General features: G+C 43.7%; 2 protein-coding genes across 4 annotated transcripts in view; one reads left to right on the top strand and one right to left on the bottom strand.

Annotated features, from left to right (window-relative positions):
- Positions 1-13,598, bottom strand: part of nnt2 (nicotinamide nucleotide transhydrogenase 2) — a 17,689-nt gene extending 4,091 nt beyond the window's left edge. Inside the window, exons 1-18 of one of the 2 annotated variants that reach the window (XM_026163458.1) lie at positions 13,262-13,598; positions 12,425-12,591; positions 11,476-11,705; positions 10,955-11,154; positions 10,785-10,872; positions 10,554-10,642; positions 10,280-10,467; positions 9,588-9,721; positions 9,269-9,460; positions 8,608-8,758; positions 5,778-5,939; positions 5,576-5,686; positions 5,321-5,466; positions 2,764-2,959; positions 1,836-2,069; positions 1,150-1,310; positions 798-977; positions 560-719 (exon numbers count right to left, since the gene is read on the bottom strand). In XM_026163458.1, the coding sequence (XP_026019243.1) occupies positions 560-719; positions 798-977; positions 1,150-1,310; positions 1,836-2,069; positions 2,764-2,959; positions 5,321-5,466; positions 5,576-5,686; positions 5,778-5,939; positions 8,608-8,758; positions 9,269-9,460; positions 9,588-9,721; positions 10,280-10,467; positions 10,554-10,642; positions 10,785-10,872; positions 10,955-11,154; positions 11,476-11,705; positions 12,425-12,554 (2,752 nt within the window). In that variant the 5' untranslated portion in view covers positions 12,555-12,591; positions 13,262-13,598. Of the gene's footprint in view, positions 1-559; positions 720-797; positions 978-1,149; positions 1,311-1,835; positions 2,070-2,763; positions 2,960-5,320; positions 5,467-5,575; positions 5,687-5,777; positions 5,940-8,607; positions 8,759-9,268; positions 9,461-9,587; positions 9,722-10,279; positions 10,468-10,553; positions 10,643-10,784; positions 10,873-10,954; positions 11,155-11,475; positions 11,706-12,424; positions 12,592-12,688; positions 13,209-13,261 lie in introns of those variants that run through there. The other variant, XM_026163449.1, reaches the window with a different exon arrangement.
- On the top strand, positions 8,790-19,444 carry afg2b (AAA ATPase AFG2B). 2 transcript variants are annotated; one of them, XM_026163471.1, is made up of 11 exons: positions 8,790-8,857; positions 15,315-15,915; positions 16,039-16,224; positions 16,345-16,629; positions 16,869-17,054; positions 17,325-17,483; positions 17,587-17,796; positions 17,895-18,122; positions 18,692-18,826; positions 18,981-19,106; positions 19,224-19,444. In XM_026163471.1, the coding sequence occupies exons 2-11, from the start codon at positions 15,322-15,324 to the stop codon at positions 19,359-19,361; spliced, it is 2,247 nt and encodes a 748-aa protein (XP_026019256.1). In that variant the 5' UTR covers positions 8,790-8,857; positions 15,315-15,321; the 3' UTR covers positions 19,362-19,444. The 2 variants fall into 2 exon arrangements, with proteins under 2 accessions (XP_026019256.1, XP_026019264.1); XM_026163479.1 differs by lacking the exon at positions 8,790-8,857 and adding an exon at positions 14,742-15,126.
- The last annotated feature ends 90 nt before the right edge of the window (positions 19,445-19,534 follow it).

The raw sequence follows: 19,534 nt of genomic DNA, 5'->3' as shown, positions 1-19,534 counted from the left end.
ACCATTCCTCTTTTGCCCATCTCTGAACTATATCAGCTTTGCGTCTCCAACTTTGTTTCCAAGCTGATCAGCCTGCTCTGTTCCTCTGATGTACCCAAATGAAAATCTTAGCATCTTCAGCTCTGCCAACTCCATTTACGCTTCCTATTTCCTAGTCTCCAAACCATACATTACAGCAGGTCCCTCTACCATCTTGTAAACCTTTCCTTTCACTCCTGCTGCTATCTTTCTGTCAAAAATCATCTCAGTCTTTCCACTATCCTAAATCTCCACCTGCTCCACCCTGCCTGAACCCTTTTCTTCACCTCTCTTGTGCACTGTCCATTGCTTTTGGATGGTCGGATACACTGCTAATCAAACTAGATAGTGCAACCTAATAACTAAATACAGTCACTTACAAGTGGGGTACTATTGTGGTAATATAGGTACCTACATTAAACGAAACAAACTGATAAAAGATCAGTTTCACAGATTGGTTGGTTAGAAAAAGTTACCAATGACAAAGCTGAAAATTACATTCCTCAACAGTGCTTCGAGACATCTGTAAAACAGTGTGTACCTGGAGTAATGATGATGTTGTTGGCTTCTTTGATTATGTCAATGGTTTGGTCCACATTGACCTCGGTGTGAGTGCCAACAATCTCCATGGGCTTACCACCCAATGTTGAGGTGGTGCCGTACCCGCCCAGGATCACGTTTGGCAGGGAGCGGTTCATAGCCTTGAGGAAGAAGCAGCCCAGTGACACGTTTGTATCCTTTTACTTCATGCATAATGCTGGAAATGTGCATCTACTCACCACACACATGATGTAGGAGAGGATTGCACCAGAGGAGCCAATCAGCGCTCCAACAATTGTCATGAGATTGTTGTCAAGCAAGAAGCCTTCGGCACATAGTGCCCATCCTGAGTAGCTGTTCAGCACAGTAATGACCACGGGCATGTCAGCACCTCCGATGGCTGCTGTTAGCGTTACACCCTATGACAGGTTGAATCAGAAAAACAAACAAGTATTTTAACATATTCCAAGTTAGCTAAAACAATTCTTACATTAAAAATCAACTGCTGAAATGTAAATTCACTGAAAGAGATGTTGCCAATCCCCCCCACCCCCTGCCTGTTGGCAGCTTTAATAATGGTCACAAACTCACCATGACAGTGGAAAGCCCAGACACTCCCAGCAGGCACCCCATGCCAGTACCATAACTGGAACTAAGCATAAAGGGCACCATGCCTCCAACAGATGCTGCCATCAGACTGGCATTCAGCATGTGCCGTCCAGGTAGCAGCAGGGGGGCAGAGCTCAAAAGACCTACAACCAAAAAACACATTTTTCAGAGAGGGAAGAGAAACTGTTCTCACACTTTTGTAGGGTTTAAAAGGAACAAGACAAAACAAGTGAGCGTGCTTTTCTTTAACCAGTGTCAGGTGTCTTTGAACCCTCAGACTTATCTGCGAAAGCCTCTAATCAGCTGTCTGAGCATCTGTCTCATCCACAAATCAGCCAGCAACCCTCTACCAACCACAGCCATCCAGTCACTGGCCTGCCCTTCCCATGGCAAATTACCAGAGAGCTTCTCATGTGTTCCTCTTGATTGGTCGGCCTAAAGCGCAAATTAGAGAGTGCTGACACTTACACAGAAACTCCTGGATTTAAGAGGGGATCTTTGGCTTTCAGTAGATGAAAGGAACAATCAGCAGCCGGCCAGACAACCTGATGTGTTTTCATAGAGATTTGTGTGTAATAAGAAGAGCTATGGTCAGATCTGACAGGGACTGACCTCGTCAGATATGGACTGACAATGTGCAAATGAGAGATTAGTGTCAGATCGATTACCTTGAAGCTTGCCATAGGCCACCAGTGATCCACTGAATGTGACGCCTCCGATGTAAGTGCCCAGGTAAGCCACAGTCTTGAGCACACCTGCAGCTGGGTGAGTATCCAGGTGAGGGTACTCAATCATATACTCGGCAATGCATGTGAGAACAGCCGCCAGGCCCACAAGGCTGTGGAAAGCTGCCACAAGCTGGGGCAAGTCTGAGATTTCAATACGCTTGGCAATGGTCAGACCTGTAGTTGAGATATGAAGAAAGTTTAAAAAAAAAAAAAAAAAGTTAAACACCAGAACTACACTTCGCATGCACATTGGCAGAGTCTGACTGCTAGAAACATTTAGGGCATTGAAAAAAAAACATGAAATTAAAAAAAGAAGAAAGAAAAAAGGGGAAAAAATGGTTAAAAGGCAGACACCTGCTTCTAGTTATGGGGCCTGTTCTTCAAAAGGTAATCCCAGGAGTTCAAAGTTGAGGATTTAATTGCGTTTTCTTGAAAACTAAGCGGCTCTTAATGCTGTGTGTATGCGCTCATTCTTAGGATGATTACACTGCCATTCATCTTCCTGCTTCTTAAATTACGATTAACATGTACAACAGAGTGATTGATGCATGTTATGAATTAGCTAGGAGGAGCTAATAACGAAACAAACCGCTAGACTTCAGAGGAGTCATGCCGAAACTTGATCAATTTGTTTTTTATTGAAAACTGAAACCTTGAGGTGCTACGTTATTTGCAAGTCTCCTTCACATGACCCAATGAAACAGCAGGGCATACCGCTTGAGTTGTTATAAGATGAAATTAGAAGCGCTGTGAAGCTACAGTGGGCATTTTGCAGCACAAGAGGTTTTTTTGGGGGGCAGTTTAAGTAAAGAAATATCAGTGAACACAATATCATATCCATTTTAGTTGAATGCATGGAGCCACCTACCCAGGGTTCCCCCACCGGCCATAGCCAGAGACATCTGAGACAGCAGCTCCGGTGAGGGTTTGAGGGCACCGAGGGTGGCAGCAAGGCCCCCTGCCACTCCCATCATGCCGAGGGCGTTCCCCAAGCGACTGCTGCTCTGGGCAGACAGGCCGGCCAGCGCCCCGACACAGCACAAACCTGAGCCTAAGTACATCATCTGAGGAGAAAAAGTGAGAATCAGCATTTTATCATAGCTACATGTTGAGAATGGATCAATAAGTCATCAAAGAATCGAGAAGCAGGATGAAAATTAGTTTAAAGATGAGAGGTAATCCCAATTAAATGAAAGCTTCTGATCTAGACCTGACATCAAAGTGGACCCAGTCTGTTAATCTACAGGGTTTGTTTTTTTTTTTTTGTTTTTGTTTTTTTAAATAGTCTTACATTCTACTTATCATCTTTGTATGGCTCACACTTAAAGAAAATCCCTATATAGCCTCTACCAGGCCTTGATACAGCCCCACAGTGAACTCCCTCAAAGAAAAGATTTGAATAGCAGGTGGGTTGGTTTCTGTGCTCAAGCCAGAACTGTGTACCTGACATGACCATAATGAGAGTTTCCCCATCTCACTGACTCATGCAGAGCCAAGAGTAGAAAGGGAAAAAAACATGTTTAAAACGCATCCACTACTGCAGTAACAGAATCTATGTGAGAGAAAAAAATATATATAAAAAGCTTAATAGGTTCTCTAGGGCGCATCGTTCCAAAACCAGCTGAGAGATCCTCCCAGTACAGCATGCCCAAACACTTCACCTTGGAGGTCTCTAACCAGATGCATCTCAGAAAATTCAAATATTTAAAAGAAGTTCAGTATTTCCCATCAGTTAGTTACAACAAGTGAAAATTTTATATATTGTAGACTCAAAAAAATATGTCATTAGAAGAACAGTATAAATACCTGTAAATGATTCAGCCTACTTAATACACACAACCACAATCATGGAGAAGACTGCTGACTGGACACTTGTATAGATGATTATCACTGAGTCTCTCCTCAAGCAGGATCATTGACTCTTTTCATAGAAGGTCATTAATATAGCACATCAAAACACGTTAATGGAAAGTTGACTGAAATGGAAAAGTGTGGTAGTAACAAGAAAAGTGTCCACAGGTAATAGGGACGCCTGCAGCCTTGAGAGGTTTGTTAAAAAAGAAGTTGATTCAAGAGCTTTGGAGAACGAGTGGACTGAGGCTGGGGTTTGATCTTCCTAAGATCAAACAAAGATCAGAGACAAAGTCAAAAGCATCTTACCTGGGTCAATCTAAAAAATGACTGGACTATTGTGCAGTGGTCCGAAGCCTTTCTTTGCAGATGAAAGTAAATTTCACTTTTTATTTCTAAATCAAGGTCCAAGAGTCTGGAGGGAGCGCAAAGAGGCACACAAGCCGAGGTGTTTGAAATCCAGAGTGAATTTCCTGCAGTCTGATGGTTTGAGATGCCACATCATCTGCCAGTGTTGCTGATGTTTGGCCCACTGTGTTTTATCAACTCCAGAGTCAGTGCAGCTGTCTGCAAGGAGGCTTTAGAGAGCTTCAAGTTTCCATCTGCTGACAAGCTTTATGAAGATGTTGATTTTCTTTTCCCAGCAGGACACGTCACTTTCACACCGTGCCAAAACTAGTACCAAATGGCCTGCTGACCATGTTATTACTGTGCAAGACGGGCCAGACAACTTGACCTGATGAGAAACACCTGATCCAATACAGACAAGCTATCAAAGTAGCATGGGCTTCAGAAACAACTCAACAGATCCACAAGCGGATTGCCTCCATGGCAACCTGATGCAGTAATTCATGCAACAATCCAGTACTGAGAGCAAAAACAAACACACTCTTCAGAAGTTGGACATTTCTGTATTTGAAATCCTTTTTTGATCGCGCTTAACTTTTCTATTAAACTGACATAACTGCATTTATGTTCATATATGGTAAGCCATATTTAAAGTTAACATAATATTTCAGTTTCAGTCTAATAAATATAAAAATTAAATTATGCATTCATTTCATGGTATCTTCATTTTGTAAGATACAAATTTATACATGAAATTAGATGCACTTTCTAGCAAGCAGAGGTCACCACACTAAAGTACCAGACAGAGTACCATCTACTCTACAACAGCGGTCCCCAATCCCCGGGCCACGGACTGGTACCGGTCTATGAGTCGTTGGGTACAGGTCCGCGAGAGTTATGGCTCGGGTGTGAAATTTATGGTTTTCAGGGTTTTTATCATTAACTCGGTTTCCCTCAGTCTTTTCCAGTGTCTTATGAATAAAACTTTTTTGCTCCCAGTACAGGTTTTATTTTGTTGATTAGTACAACAAATCCAAGACATCTTAAAGGCCAGTCGGTGAAAATATTGTCAGACATAAACTGGTCTGTGGCACAAAAAAGGTTGGGGACCGCTGCTCTACAAACAATTAATTTCACTGTCACGCTACTTAATGCACATTACATTAAGTAGGGGATTGTCAGTGGAAACAAATCTGAGTGAGATGACATGATGTGCATCGTCTCACCTGCTCGATGCTGTACCCAGCAGCCACAGAGGCTCCATATCCTCCAACAAATGTAGCCCCAGGCAGCAAATACAGGTAATTGTACTCAGGAGGGTCGGTGGGCCGTTTAAACATGTCCAGCATCCTCTGGGTGATCAGAAAACCACCTGCACAGGTGCAGAAATAAATGAATGAATTAGCCGTTTTCATTTGTTTGGGTGGGAAATTATTTATGTTCACTGAAGCCATTTTTGTGTCCAGTGTTGAATGTCACACCAGCAATGTTGATGGAGGAAACGAAGGCAGCAGCCAGAGCAAGACTCTCGGGCAGGGAAGAAGGTGTGAGACCTCCACCCATCAGCACCAGGCCTCCCACTGCAGTCAGACCTGACAGAAAAGAATTTGTTAACAAATAAAAAGGAATCACTCAAATATCACCACATCTATACAGATTTTCATGACTTTAATGAGTTCTGACCTGAGATGGCATTGGTGACGGACATGAGAGGTGAGTGCAGAGCGGGGGTCACACCCCACACAGTGTGGTATCCCACTATCCCACCCAAACCAAAGGTGGTGACCATCTGAGTGAAAGCAGCATTGGGCGAGATGATGCCTAGAGCCAGACAGGTAGACAGGCCTAGAGAGAGACAGAGCAAGGCAGTGTTGCTGTTGCCATGTTTGTGCTTTCCCTGCTGCTGTAGTTTCAAGTTTGCTTTCCAGTCCCTTCTTAACCATTGAAGGAATGGAATAACTGAATAAGACAAATAAACATGTCGTTTTATTACCAGCTATTATGATTCATAGTTTCTCTGAAAGAAGTGAAGCGAAATGTTTGAATTTACTGAAAAATATATTCATCGCTGTGCTCAGTTACAGGGGGGCTTCCAAAGGTCACAGTAAGATCTGTTACAATGACTTGTTTTAAAAATGGAAAAATTACAAAGTCAGACTGGAAAGTAAAGGATTTTTCCCCTCATGAATCTTACAATGAAATCCCAAAGAGACATGCTTAAATTGCAAATTGCTTTTCTTGTCCACATACAAAGGTTTCCAGCACATATCCATTATGTAGAAAAGCAGTCCCACTTTACATTTCTTAGTTTTTGGCATACTTGCCATACCCAAATGTTTCAGATCAAACAGATTTTAATATTGGATAACCTGAGTAAACAGGTTTTTAAGGGGGAAAAAGCCACCCCAACCTACCTGAAACTTCTATGTGAAAAACCACCTCCCCCCTAAATGTAATAACTGGTTGAGCCACCCTTGGCAGCAAGAACTGCAATCAAGCATGTGCAAAAACTGGAAATGGGTCTCTCGTGACTGTGGAGGAATTTTGGCCCACTCTTCTTTGCAGAATTGTAATTCAGCAACATTGGAGGATTTGAGCACGAATAACCTGTTTAACCTCCTAAGACCCAAACTTCATGGTATGCATTTGTAATTTCGCTTTGCCATTTGGGCTGATTGGGAGCTGATGAATGTAACAACAAAGAGTTACGCAATTTATTTTTTTTAACTGATTTTTGTTTCTGAGAAAAATGAGAGCCACATATGAGGACATTCACATTAAATTTCGATTGAACAGTGGCAGCATGATGTCCTCGTAAGTGGATATCAGGCCCTTGTAGAGCAAAGTTTAGTATTTTGGTCTAGACAACCCAAAATGTGATGTCCACATATGTGGATGCCAGGTCCTAGGAGGTTAAGGTCAAGCATCTAAATCTGATTCAAGTCCACAATTTGATTAGACAACTCCAAAACCTTCATTTTGTTTTTTTAAGACATCAACAGATGGACTTTCTGGTGTGTTTTCAGATCACTGTCCTTCTGCATAACCTAAGTGTGCTTGAGCTTTGGGCTATAAACTCATGGCCAGACATTCTCCTTCAGGATTTTCTGGTAGAGACCAGAATTCATTGTTCCATCAGTTATGGCGAGTTGTACAGGTCTTGAAACAGCAAAGCAACCCCTGACCATTACATTACCACCACCATGTTTAATTGCTGGTATGATGTTCTTTTCATTAAAGGCTGTGTATGCCAGATGTAACTGGACTCAGATCTTCCAAAGATTGTTTTAACTTTTACCTGAAAGGCCAGGTAGGTTTGGGTAGCTTTTTTCCTTAATAAATGAAATAATCATTTAAAAACTTCTGCATTTACTTAAGTTATCTTTGTCTAATATTAATGTCACACTAACACAAGCCATTTAAACTAGGGATGTCCAACTTGAGTCCTCGAGAGCTACTGTCCTGCTGCTTTTAGATCAGGGGTAGGCAACTTCAGGCCTCGAGTGCCAGTGTCCTGCAGGTTTTAGATGTGTCCTTGATCCAACGCAGCTGATTCAAATGGCTAAATTTCCTCCTAACAAACGGCGGATGAGGGCTGCCTGAAGAGTAAACTTCAAGTACTGAATATCATGTCACTTATTTATGTGCAAATGTTTAATAACGAAGAACATTAAAACATTACTGCTGGCCACATGTCGGCAAAGTTATGTGACATTAGTGACGTTTGTACTAACTTGGTTTTAAAGCCTTTACTTTAAAATATACGCCGTTCAATAGCTGACCTTAATCTTACAGAGAATGATCAAAGCTCATGTAGAAACAAACAAAGAAATGAACAAAAGATTTTCTCCTTCATTTCTGTCAAACAAAGCTGTATGATTTAGTATCATGGTTGCTAGGCAACCTGGGCAGCGCAACGGAGGCTAGACCGTCCCATTTCACAAGCCTCGCACTTCCGGCCTTAGCGGTCTTTAAGTATGCGGCCCTTGAGGATCGTTGAGGCTGCGTACTTTAAGGCTGCAGACCCTGAATTGGGATACAGCCCATGTTCTCCAGAGGTCTGGGAATGAACTAATCATTTGATTCAGATGTGCTGACCCAGGGTGATATCTAAAACCTGCAGGACACTGGCACTCGAGGCCTGGAGTTGTCTACCCCTGTTTTAGATGCGTCCCTACTCTAACACAGCTGAATCAGATTGTTGGATTACCTCTTTTCAGCATGCCATCCATTTTGGCAAAGGTCTGATAACAAGCCAGTATTTGATTCAGGTGTGTTGGAACAAGGATGCGCTTAAAAGCTGCAGGACGGTAGCTCTCGAGGACTGGAGTTGGACACCCCTGATTTAAACCAAAAGATAGTGAAAATTGATATTTTACTTTAATTGGATTATTTGCATGCTTTAATTTCAGTACAAATTAATGTTTTACACAGAACAAATCCTCTCAGTGAAGCCAAATAAAGCAGTGCTAAATGTCCCAGAAGTCTGAATACTTCTGTGTTTGTGTTTAACCTGCAGTGTAGACACCAGCAGAGGTCATGGTGCGGTTGAAGGGCGAAACGGACGCCACTTTCTCGGCCTCCAACTCTGCAACCGTTTTCTGTTTCACCGGCGATGGCGGGACTGTTTTTGGAAGGGGTGATGGGAACATGTTCTTGCCTTCCTGAATGCACCAGAAAACACACAAGAAGACCAGAGTGAGGAGAGAGGAGTCCACAAAAGATTTGCGTGAGAAACAGACATCAAGACTTTCACACAGTGGGTGAGCTCTCGAACACGAACTCGTGGACGGCACAGGGGATTACGCTAAACAAAAAAGCAATCACAAACCAGTTAGCAGTGGTTTTGAAAGATAAATTCTCTTTTAAGGGGCTGAATAATGCTTAGTGTAACAAGAGGTAAGCTGATATGTCCTATTGAGGTTGCGTGCTTATTCTGCCATAAACAATGTGTCAAAGCTAAATTCCTGGAAAAGTGTATTTTGAAACGTTTATAACATTCTTGCTGGGATCCAACTTGAGCTATTCCCAGCTGGGACTCTGTTTTGGTACTCAATTGGCGCTCTAGCCAAGCATGACAGGATCTGACAGCGCATGCTGAGAGGGAAGGAGGGATGCCAGTGGGGATGGAAGCTGACAGGAGACAGTCACATGGAAAAAAAAAAAAACTCCACCTTCATAACAAGAGTCCCACGGATGACGTGGTCAATTGTTCCATAATCAAATTCTTCTTTGGGCTCATAGTGGAAGTATTCCTTGTCTGGACTAATGGCCTTCAGAAGCTTCAGTATGTTGTTTGAATATAGACTGCTGGCTTGGGTGGCCATGCGGCTGGGCAGGTCTGAGTAGCCGATGTGTGTTACTCCCTAGTTAACAAAAAAGTACATTATTCATACATAAATAAATCATATATATCCCAAATCAGAAATACATCTTTTGCATTCCTTAAAATTATCCAGTTTATCCAAATGTGCAAGCTAGGCCAAAACATACCCTGTAAACATGCAGCTGTCCGGGCTTTGTGGTCTCGATGTTGCCCCCTGCCTCTGCAGCTAGATCCACCACTACAGAGCCATCCTTCATAGACTCTACAAACTCCTTTTTGATCAGTATGGGTGCACGCTTCCCTGAGTGAGCATAGGACCACAGGTAGAAAGGAATGAGATGCATCAAACAGCATCATGCTGTCTAACAAAGAGGATAGTCAATCCGTATTAAAGATGTAGTGACCCTCATGAAAGCGACATTATGGGGTTGATGGGGCTTAAGCCATAGACAGTATAGAAAAATTGGACGAGGCCACTGTGCCATCATACGTTGGTTAGTTAGATCTAGTTGCAAAGTCCAAAGCGGAGGCTTTTCGCCATCGCCACCTCTTTTGAAAGTGATGAGTGAGGGGCAGACTAGCAGACAATTTACTCAAGTGTCAACAGATAAAATTATACGTTGCTTATGTTTAGGACCAACTCCCACGAAGCCTACTGAGTCCTTAGCTGCTAGATTAAATAAAATAAGCCAACAGCGAGTGAAATTCTCAGCACACTTGCAGAGCAATATTTCATATGTTTATTTCTAATTGACGTTCAGTGTTGCTGTGGAAAAGATGAAATAAAAGCAAATAGTGATGAAACTTTTGATGCCAAACGATAAAGGCAAAAGTGGCTTAAAGTACCGATGTGACTCACCGGGAATCAGGGCAGTGCTGACAATAATGTCGACCTCTTTACACTGCTTGGCAAAAAGAGCCATCTCAGCCTCGATGAACTCCTTTGACATCTCCTTGGCATAACCGCCAACACCCTCGCCAGACTCTTTGAGGTCTACTTCTAAAGGCTCAGCCCCAAACGACTTGAACTGCTCCAGAGCAGCTGGCCTGAAAGTCAAGAAGCAGCCAGCCTATCAGCAAAATTCTGTCCATCATTAATAAGCCTGCAGTTTGAGGCGTTGCCAACCTTATACCTGGTATCAAACCCTCTGACTATGGCTCCCATTGACTTAGCTGCCCCGGCTGCTGCCAAACCAGCCACTCCACCTCCAATAACCAGGACCTGTTTACAACAGAAACATCCAAATGTACCAAGATTTCACTTCACACTTCATTTTTAATTTTAAGTATACTGAAAGGAAAGAAAACGCTGTACTGACTGTCGAAATAGATCATGCTTGGTTGAGTAAAACATAGACTATTACCTTAGCTGGAGGCACTTTTCCTGCAGCTGTAATCTGACCAGTAAAGAACCTGCCAAAGTGGTTGGCAGCCAGAACCACAGCCTTGTACCTACATAACAAAAACTCAAGTCACATTTACATTAACTAAACAAACAGATGAAATCTGGACTTAAAAATACATTTTTGTTTACCCAGCAATGTTAGCCATGGAACTGAGTGCATCGTAGCCTTGTGCAATGGTAACTCTGGGCACCTGATCCATGGCCAGCACAGTGCTCTGCCTCTGTGACAGCTTATTCATCAGCTCCTGGTTCTGTGCTGGATAGATGAAGCTCACCAGGGTGGATTTGGGTTTCAGGAGATCTACCTCACTCAAACTGGGGGCTCGAACCTAAAAAGAAAAAAAAAAATCTATTTTCCACTCACAATTAAATATAACTGACAGATATGTGGATCTAGTTTGCTTATGTAGCAGCAAATCAAAACATCAGTGCTCATTTTCACAAAGTATACAGATTACTCAAACCAGAGGAGAGTGGTTACTTTGACTGGAACATATCAGGAAGCTCAAAGTGATCATTGGTGTCAGATGCTGCACTGAGATGAGTCTATAGTATGAGGCCTTAAGAAGATTGTTGGTGATTACGGTTTCTGAGCTGTGAAGCTGCAAAGAAGAGTCTGATCTGCGGCCCAAAGCATGCCGGGTACGAACCTTAAGGACCAAGTCTGAGCCGAGGGCTCCCTTAACATCAGTAATGGTGGCTCCAGCATCTCTGTACTGCTGATCGGAGAATTTTGATTCGTCCCCGGCGCCGCTTTCCACCTGCACCCTGAAGCCCTGTTTGACCAGCGCCTGCACCCCAGCCGGAGACAGCGCCACGCGACGCTCATTCTGTAACGTCTCCTTAGGAACTCCAACCACCAGGTCCTTGTAGAGCACACCTGAGGTCAAAAAAACAAAACAAAAAGAAAAAGGGGGAAATAAAACAATGCAGCCGAGAGTGAAGAACTTGGAACTTGTCACACACAAAAAAAATATGCACAAGACATAAGTTTATCTTCTTTTACGCAACAACGCAGCAGGCATGCGCGTACAGCTGAGATTTGCGTTGCTGGAAACAGTGTCAGGTTACACATTTCTCTCCCTACATGGTGTAGTGACCTCGCCACCATGGAGACATTATTAGCAGGTGATTGGCACCAGGCCAGCACACACACAGAGGCCCTGCAGTCCTATGCAGACACACTCCAAAGTCAAACTTAAAAGATTTCAGCAACTCAAAACTTTGACGAGCACTCTGTGCCGTGTGCCTCGCACACAGCACAGGCTCCATACACAAAAGGCTGTCATCAGAATCAGCTGCACTGCTGTCAAGTTTTTACAGGTCACCTTTAACTGACCTCTCGTCCGCTCTCACATGTTAGCAGCTCTCACGAGCAAAGCCGCCGTCTGCTTTATAGCAGCTTCCCCTATTTTGAGAACATCTCTAGCAACCTGCTGCAAACAGTTTGTGATCTGCAGTGGAAGTTTTCCACTCCTTTGGCCGGCCGGAGCTTGTCCTTGAGTGAACCGTTACGCTCTCATTCCTCAAGTCAGACACGAGAAAGCACGCAAGCCCAGCCTGTCCTCTGTGAAGCAGAGAGATTTGTAAATTTCCTACCTCTGGAGGCCTTTTGGTCCCATAACACAGGGAAAGTCCTGAAATGCCTCCTTCCAGGGAACTTCAGATGGACCCCTCGCTGGGACAGAATGACAGAGGAGCTACAGATGCAGCGGAGAAGGGTCGACATGGCTGCTGAGCGTCCGCCCTGAGGCTCCTTCTAAGCTCTTGATTACGAACACAAACAAGGAGAAGTAGAGGTTGGCGATAAGGCGACACTACATCTACAGTCAAATAAAAAAGAACATAATTTTTTAAAAATACCCTCAAAGCAAGTCCCGGGCCCCCCTTTCCCCAAGTCACACACTCAGACTATGCGTGCTGCGAGGCCTACAAACAGCAGAGTGACATTTCAGCCGCACACACACATGCAGAGCACAGGGTTGATTACACACTCCAGGCTTCTCTTCGCGAGAACTGGAATTATGACGGCACAGGGGGGAAAGTGTGCCAAGTGTGGCCTGGTTGTTGTGAGCCGGAGAAGAGCAACCAGTGTGCAGATAACAAAGGGGGGGCTGGAGGGGGGACAGCTCAGATACAGTCAAGACTGGAAAAAATGTGGTGTTTACAAATGTTGGTCTGTCTTATATAAAGACAAATAATGCCACAACCAGAAAGACAAAACAAAACACATGACTGTGGAAACTTGTCATGCTTTGGTTGATGTTTTGATTTCTGAGTCACAACAACGTTTTGCTGTTTACCTTCCCTCCCATTCATTCATTCATTCATTCATTCATTTTACTGAATCACACTCAAATCACTGCTCCTCATTCTCCAGTAATCTAGTCACACACTCAAAGACCGGCTGATGGACTTGCTTGTTCTCACACTTGCCTTTCAGGTTTCCAGAAAGAGCGGGTTTCACAGCAGTGTCACCTGCGAGGTTCCTATACCCCCAAAATCCTTCCCGTCTGCTTGCAAGGAGAGACAGACGACCTTCCACAGTTTCCTTATCACTGCCGGACTATTTGAGTATAAATAGTAAGCCCACGTGACTTCAGTCATCACCACCTCTGAAGCAGCTAAACTCCTTCAGGCCCTGCGCAGGCTGATACACTGCCACACTCCCACAGAATTAAGGGCTGGATTAAGACGCCCGGGAAGGAAGACACTGGCTGGTCATTTTATTTTAGAGCGGATGAACCGACCGGCTATGGTCCTTACTGTGCAATAAAGTAGCTGTTAAAACAGTATCAGTAAGAACAAACACTTTCAGTCTATCTTGGGCACAAGTAATTGGGGACTACCTGGTGTCGGTGTTGTTAATTAGGCCAGTGAGCATTTTCGTTTCTGCACACAAGGTGACGCCAGAGAGTCAGAGAACGCTGTCCCACCTGTAAATGGTTGGACGGCAAAAACTATTACTGCTCCCTCTCTTTGTTAGTCCCTGTCACGTGATAATGCAATCTTATCGGTTTATAAATTAATATTTACATTTATATTTACATAAAATCCCATAATTGCATTATAGATAGATAGATAGATAGATAGATAGATAGATAGATAGGAACAATTAATAATAATGGTAATTACGGGAATAAAATCATTATTATATTATATTATGTTATATTATATTATATTATATTATTCTTTTTTAATGTTTACTTGATATTTGAGGAATAACCTCAGTACAAAACATGTAGCCAAACATTTATTCACACAATAATAGGTCATTTTTTAGCAGGTAGGGTTTTTAAAGTATCTTATCCATAGTTTTCTAATGATTGTTGTTTATGGCAAATTCTTTTTCACTTATTTTCATTCCAATCCTTAAACCTGACCATTTTCAGAGAAGTGTTTTTTGTTAAGCTAACCTAACTCTGACTTATGAATCATTCAAACATAAAAAGGCAAAAAGAGAAAAGAAAAAGCATAAAAAGGCACCTTACTCAAGAGATGGACCAGCGTTGTGCCTACACATTACAGACAATTTAGCAAAGAACCGATTTCAAATCTTTTCTTTGGAGAGTTTAGACCAGCAGCCTGTCACAAAACACATCATTTGTTCTCATTTGTTCGGTTGAATTTATGAATTAAAGCCAAAGATAACAAGTTTGACAGGCATAAAATTAGATCGACAAGTGGAGAACAACAGAAGAAGTGACAGGCCTAAAAAGAACAAAAAAAAAACAAATGCAGCAGACAAATTATATCTAAAAAATAATGTCCTTAAGAAACGGGGGGAAACAGCAAAGGCCTCACACAGGACGTGAGAGTTTCATGTGACCATTCAGTTGCTTGGACCTCTAAATTATTGAAGCAGTGTGCAGAACAAAAGGCAGCCAACATCCAAAGAAGAGCTTTGAATGTCTGTCTAGAAGCCTGGGGAACTATTCCTGAAGACTACGTAAAGAAATCACAAGAAAACCTGACTAAGATAGTTCAGACTGTGTTGAAGAATAAAGATTCCTAAACATTCCAAATATTGACTTTTATGTTCACGAAAATTGTAAAAACTGTCTTTGTCTTATATACTGTATTTCCTAGCAGAAGACTTTTACATAGTAAAGTATAGACGCGGAAGATTAGCGTCACCTCACGCAGGAGGCTGTTTTGGTTGGCCCTGTTATTTTAATGCCACATGGATTTTGTAAACAGTAAAGTAGGAGTTGATATGTTCTGTGTAGTATATAGTTGGTATTATCACCCATTTTATTTCTGATTGTTTGGCTGCTGTCGGCTGGTTTCAGCCGTTTCCGGTACTTAAACCTCTTTGGCTTAGACCCATCTTAATCAGAGTTTTGTCCATTTAGCGCCGCTAAAAGAAGCTCTAACGGCTAGCATGTAGCATGTAGCCTCGGTGAAGTTTTATGCTGCCTCTGAGTTTCTGCTTCGTCTCTCTGCTTCACTAACGTTACGTGCGTGTCTGTCTCTATTTCCCCATCAGGTGGAGTATGGAGCCTCTGAGGCTGCTTTCCGTGGATCCATCAGACCGGGGCTCTCAGAGATGCAGGCTTGGTCCGGGCATGATGTCGGCGCTGGGTGTGCACCTGGGCTCCCCTCTGCTGGTGTCTGTCTCCGGAGGAAGCTGCCTGTGCACTGCCTGGCCCCGGGCTGACTTGGCAGAGGGCTTCCTGCAGATGGACCTGAAATGTTTCTCCCCCAGTCTTCTCTCTGAGCTCCCCTCGCACCTGAGCCTGGACCCCGCTCAGCTCACACCTGTGGTCTGCTCCAAACTGAAAGGCGTCAGGATAACCGTGATAGTCCAGAGTGTCGATTTCAGGAAACGCACACCGCATCGCCTTGTTCATGAGCTCGTAAAAGACACGCTGAAAGGTGTTTGTGTCCATGATGGGTTTTTAATAAACCTGGAGGATTTCGACACAGAGATCAAATATGTTGTTATTGAAAGCATAAGTCCAGAGTCGGATAGTGCTGGATTCATCACCTCGAAGACTGCTGTTGAGATTGCTGGCGTCCAGACACTCCGACATTACAGGAGTCAGCTGCAGGAGCGGCACACGGTGCAGCTGGGGGGGCTGGAGGAGGTGAATCAATTTAAATGACACCTTACAGGATTTTCTTTCCCACTGTACAGCACCTAATGTGTGTGGGCTTTTTGATTGTTTGTTTGGTTTGTTTGTTTGTTTGTTTTTTTTACAACATTTTAGGTGTCTGCATCACTTAGAGAGATGCTGAAGCTGCCACTTCTCTATCCAAGCACACTGAGCTCTCTCGGTGTATCCTGTCCCAGAGGGGTGCTTCTGGTGGGGCCTCCAGGTGTAGGCAAAACCTTGCTGGTCCGCCAAGTGGTGGGTGAGGTGGGAGCCAGCTTGGTGGTGGTCAGAGGGCCAGAGGTAAAAAAGACGATACTAATCACACCTCATCATAATGTTGATGCCGTCTAATGTTCCTCGTAATACACGAAGCATTTTGCATGTAAATGCATTACCAGTAATTCTGAACAATAATTTCAGGTGGTGGGGGCTCGGCCGGGTGAGAGCGAGGAGACGCTGCGGGCCGTGTTCGAGCGTGCTCGATCGGCAGCAGATGAGGGTCCCTGTGTGCTGTTCTTAGACGAGCTGGACTCTCTGTGTCCGAGGAGAACCAGCTCGTCGGCACCGGAGAACCGGCTGGTTGCTCAGCTTCTCACACTCATGGACGGGATGAATCAGTCTGACCGCTTCCTCATCGTCGGAGCCACCAACCGGCCCGACAGCTTAGACCCAGCACTGCGCCGGCCAGGAAGATTTGACAGAGAGGTGCGTGTCCGCTCACTGTCACGGATCCAGTGTTTTTAATTTTTCTTGAGAAAGATGACATTTGATGACGTTTGTAATTCTTCAATTGGTTTCAGCTGGGTTTTTTTTGTTTGTTTTTTCTGATTATAAGGCAAGATGTACCTTTTTTACTTTTATATAAAATAAATGTCCAGGTCGGTGAGTTGGTGCAGATATGTGTATGTGAGTCGTTAGTCTCTGAGTGTTCGCCTTTCCCACAGATTATAATCGGAGCTCCAACCTTGCAGCAGAGAAAGGCCATCTTGTCTGTCCTGTGTGAGAGGATGCCTGTGTGTCCCAGTGTGAACCTGACAGCGCTTGCACAAACAACTACAGGCTACGTGGGAGCAGACCTCAGTGCCCTGTGCCGGGAGGCCGCCATGCACGCTATACGGGAAGACTCCAAAGTAACCACAGCGACCTGTCACAGCGAAACAAAACACTAGTTTTTGCTTTTTTGCTACAGGAACGACTCACTTTATTGCAAATTGTGCAGCTGTGTTGTAATTGTAAAGTCAAAGTTGAAGCCTGAATAAGAATCACATTTAGAAATTCATCTCAAAAGGCTCACAGTGAATGTGTTCTTTAGATGTGTGAAAGATTACATAGGAAATAATAGGGAGACTGAGTGGATGACAGCTGTAAAAACCTGTTGCTGTTTCTGTCACTGTCTGCAGTGTTCAGGGGAGCAGCTGGTGAGTATGAAGCACTTTCATGAGGCTTTGAAGTCGGTGCGTCCCTCTTGCCTTAGGAGCAGCATGGGCAGGACGGAGCTCTCTCCGGTGACCTGGGAGCAAATTGGAGGCCTGGATGACGTCAAACTCAAACTAAGACAGGTAGCTAATTGAGTGGCTTTGCTCAAAAATGCACATTTATGTATTCGGAGAAAAAAACCTTATTACTGGAGGTTTGTTTTCCCTCATTGTCTCCACGTCAAAGAGCATCGAGTGGCCGATGGCGCACCCTGAAGCCTTTGTTCGTCTAGGTCTGTGTCAACCTCGAGGTGTGCTGCTGTACGGGCCTCCGGGATGCGCAAAGACGACGCTTGTCAAAGCTGCCGCTACTTCCTCCAACTGTGCCTTCCTGTCTGTCAGTGGCGCTGACCTCTACTCTCCCTACGTCGGAGATTCAGAGAAGGCTTTAGCTCAGGTTCTTCCTTTTTATAATCTCGAACAGATGAGCATTAATGATTGTGTCCTCCCTTGTGTTTCGTCCACTAAGCCCTGCGTCTGTCTGTCCCCATGCAGCTGTTTCATCAGGCCCGGGCCTGCGCTCCAAGCATCCTGTTCCTCGATGAGATTGACTCACTGATTGGCTCGCGGTCACACAGTCAAACACCAAACAGCGTACAGACTCGTCTTCTCTCTGTGCTCCTCAACGAGATGGATGGGATCGGCCTGAAGACTCATGAGAGGAGAGGGACGGAGAAGATCCTCCAGGCAGAGGGAGTCGAGGAGAGTCTCACACCTGAGCAGGTCAGCTTCTGGTTCTTCTCTTGAATTTCCAATTTGTTTTGTTTCATTTTGCTTTCGTGGCACACAGGTGAATGTAAAAATAGCACAGATTTTTTCAGGGGTAGACTTCAGATGTTTGGGGTTGACATCTATTGATCTTTGGCTTTACCCTTTTCCTATCGCCCCCAAAATTTCCACATTTGCTTGTAACAGCTGAATTTTTAAAAGTTTATTTATTTATTTTTAACCCTATTTTGAGGCAAACTCGTAAAGCTGATTCTGTATAAATGGTTTTTGCTGTTACAGCTTTCCAAAGTAACTGCCCTGAAGATCAGTCAACACTATCAGTCGGTTTCTTAATGAGTGAGGTAGATGTGTGGCGGTCATAATAAGAGCTTTTTGAATTCAGATACTAAAGGAAGTAACAAAGATGCGCTAAACGCTCCTTTATTACAGCTTTTAGCGGAGGACACACTGGAGCATCCTTTATGAAAGAGGACATAATACCATCCTGCAGTTCATTGTGACACACCATCCATCCATCTGTTCATAATTTAATCAACACTTTATGTGCTTTAACTGTTTGACAGTTGGACTGCCAGGAAGTGTGCAACAAAGATGTAATGGTTGTAGCCGCCACAAACAGACCTGACTGTTTAGACAGCGCCCTCCTCAGGCCCGGCAGACTTGATCACATCATTTATGTCCCACCACCAGACCATGAGGTAAAGGACTTCTCAAAACAGGACAAAATATATTACATATACCAGCAATGTTGTAAGAAAGACTTACAACACGAAGAGGTCATTTAAAATAAAGTAACCGCGCCTCTCCTGTCAGCGTATCTGTGTTTAATGACCCTCACTTTCTAATATTTAGGCTCGACTTGCTGTCCTGAAGGTGTGCACAAAGCGTATGCCTGTGGGTGCCGATGTGCGGCTGGAGGATCTCGCAGCAAAGACCGAGCTTTTCTCTGGAGCTGACCTGGAAAATCTTTGCAAAGAGGTGACATAAACTTATGAAATGAATTCTTAGACTTGTAAAATGTAAAATCCTTTCTTGGCGGATAGATTTGAAATAACTGAAAATATCTGTTTGTTTTGCTTTTGTTTTTTTCCTCAGGCTGCTCTTTTGGCATTGCTGGACGGGAACATGGAAGCCTCAGACATCAAACACACGCATTTCCTGCGATCCCTCAGCAAAATGAGCTCCTCTCTGACTGCACAGCAGATCCACAAATATGAAACTCCTCCCCGATGACACACATAATGTTTGACTGATCTTAAAATTGTATCATTACTCAAATATTGTTTTAAAATAAAATAAAAAATTCTAAAATTTGACACACTCTCTCCCTTTTAGTCATTTCAAATAACATCCTTTTTGAGATCGGCTCGAAACCCAACCACCAGTTACTGACCTTCACTTTTACA

The sequence above is a fragment of the Astatotilapia calliptera genome, chromosome 1 (assembly GCF_900246225.1).
Source record: "Astatotilapia calliptera chromosome 1, fAstCal1.2, whole genome shotgun sequence".
Lineage (NCBI taxonomy): Eukaryota > Metazoa > Chordata > Actinopteri > Cichliformes > Cichlidae > Astatotilapia > Astatotilapia calliptera.
This window is presented reverse-complemented; position numbering and strand designations above follow the sequence as displayed.

What these genes read in the sequence shown, in the direction of transcription:
- afg2b (XM_026163471.1), top strand. Translation starts at nt 15,322, where the DNA reads ATGGAGCCTCTGAGGCTGCTTTCCGTGGATCCATCAGACCGGGGCTCT. An exon ending in AGCTGGGGGGGCTGGAGGAG is followed by an intron (nt 15,916 to 16,038) that starts GTGAATCAATTT and finishes ACAACATTTTAG; the next exon opens with GTGTCTGCATCACTTAGAGA. An exon ending in TGGAAAATCTTTGCAAAGAG is followed by an intron (nt 19,107 to 19,223) that starts GTGACATAAACT and finishes TTTTTTCCTCAG; the next exon opens with GCTGCTCTTTTGGCATTGCT.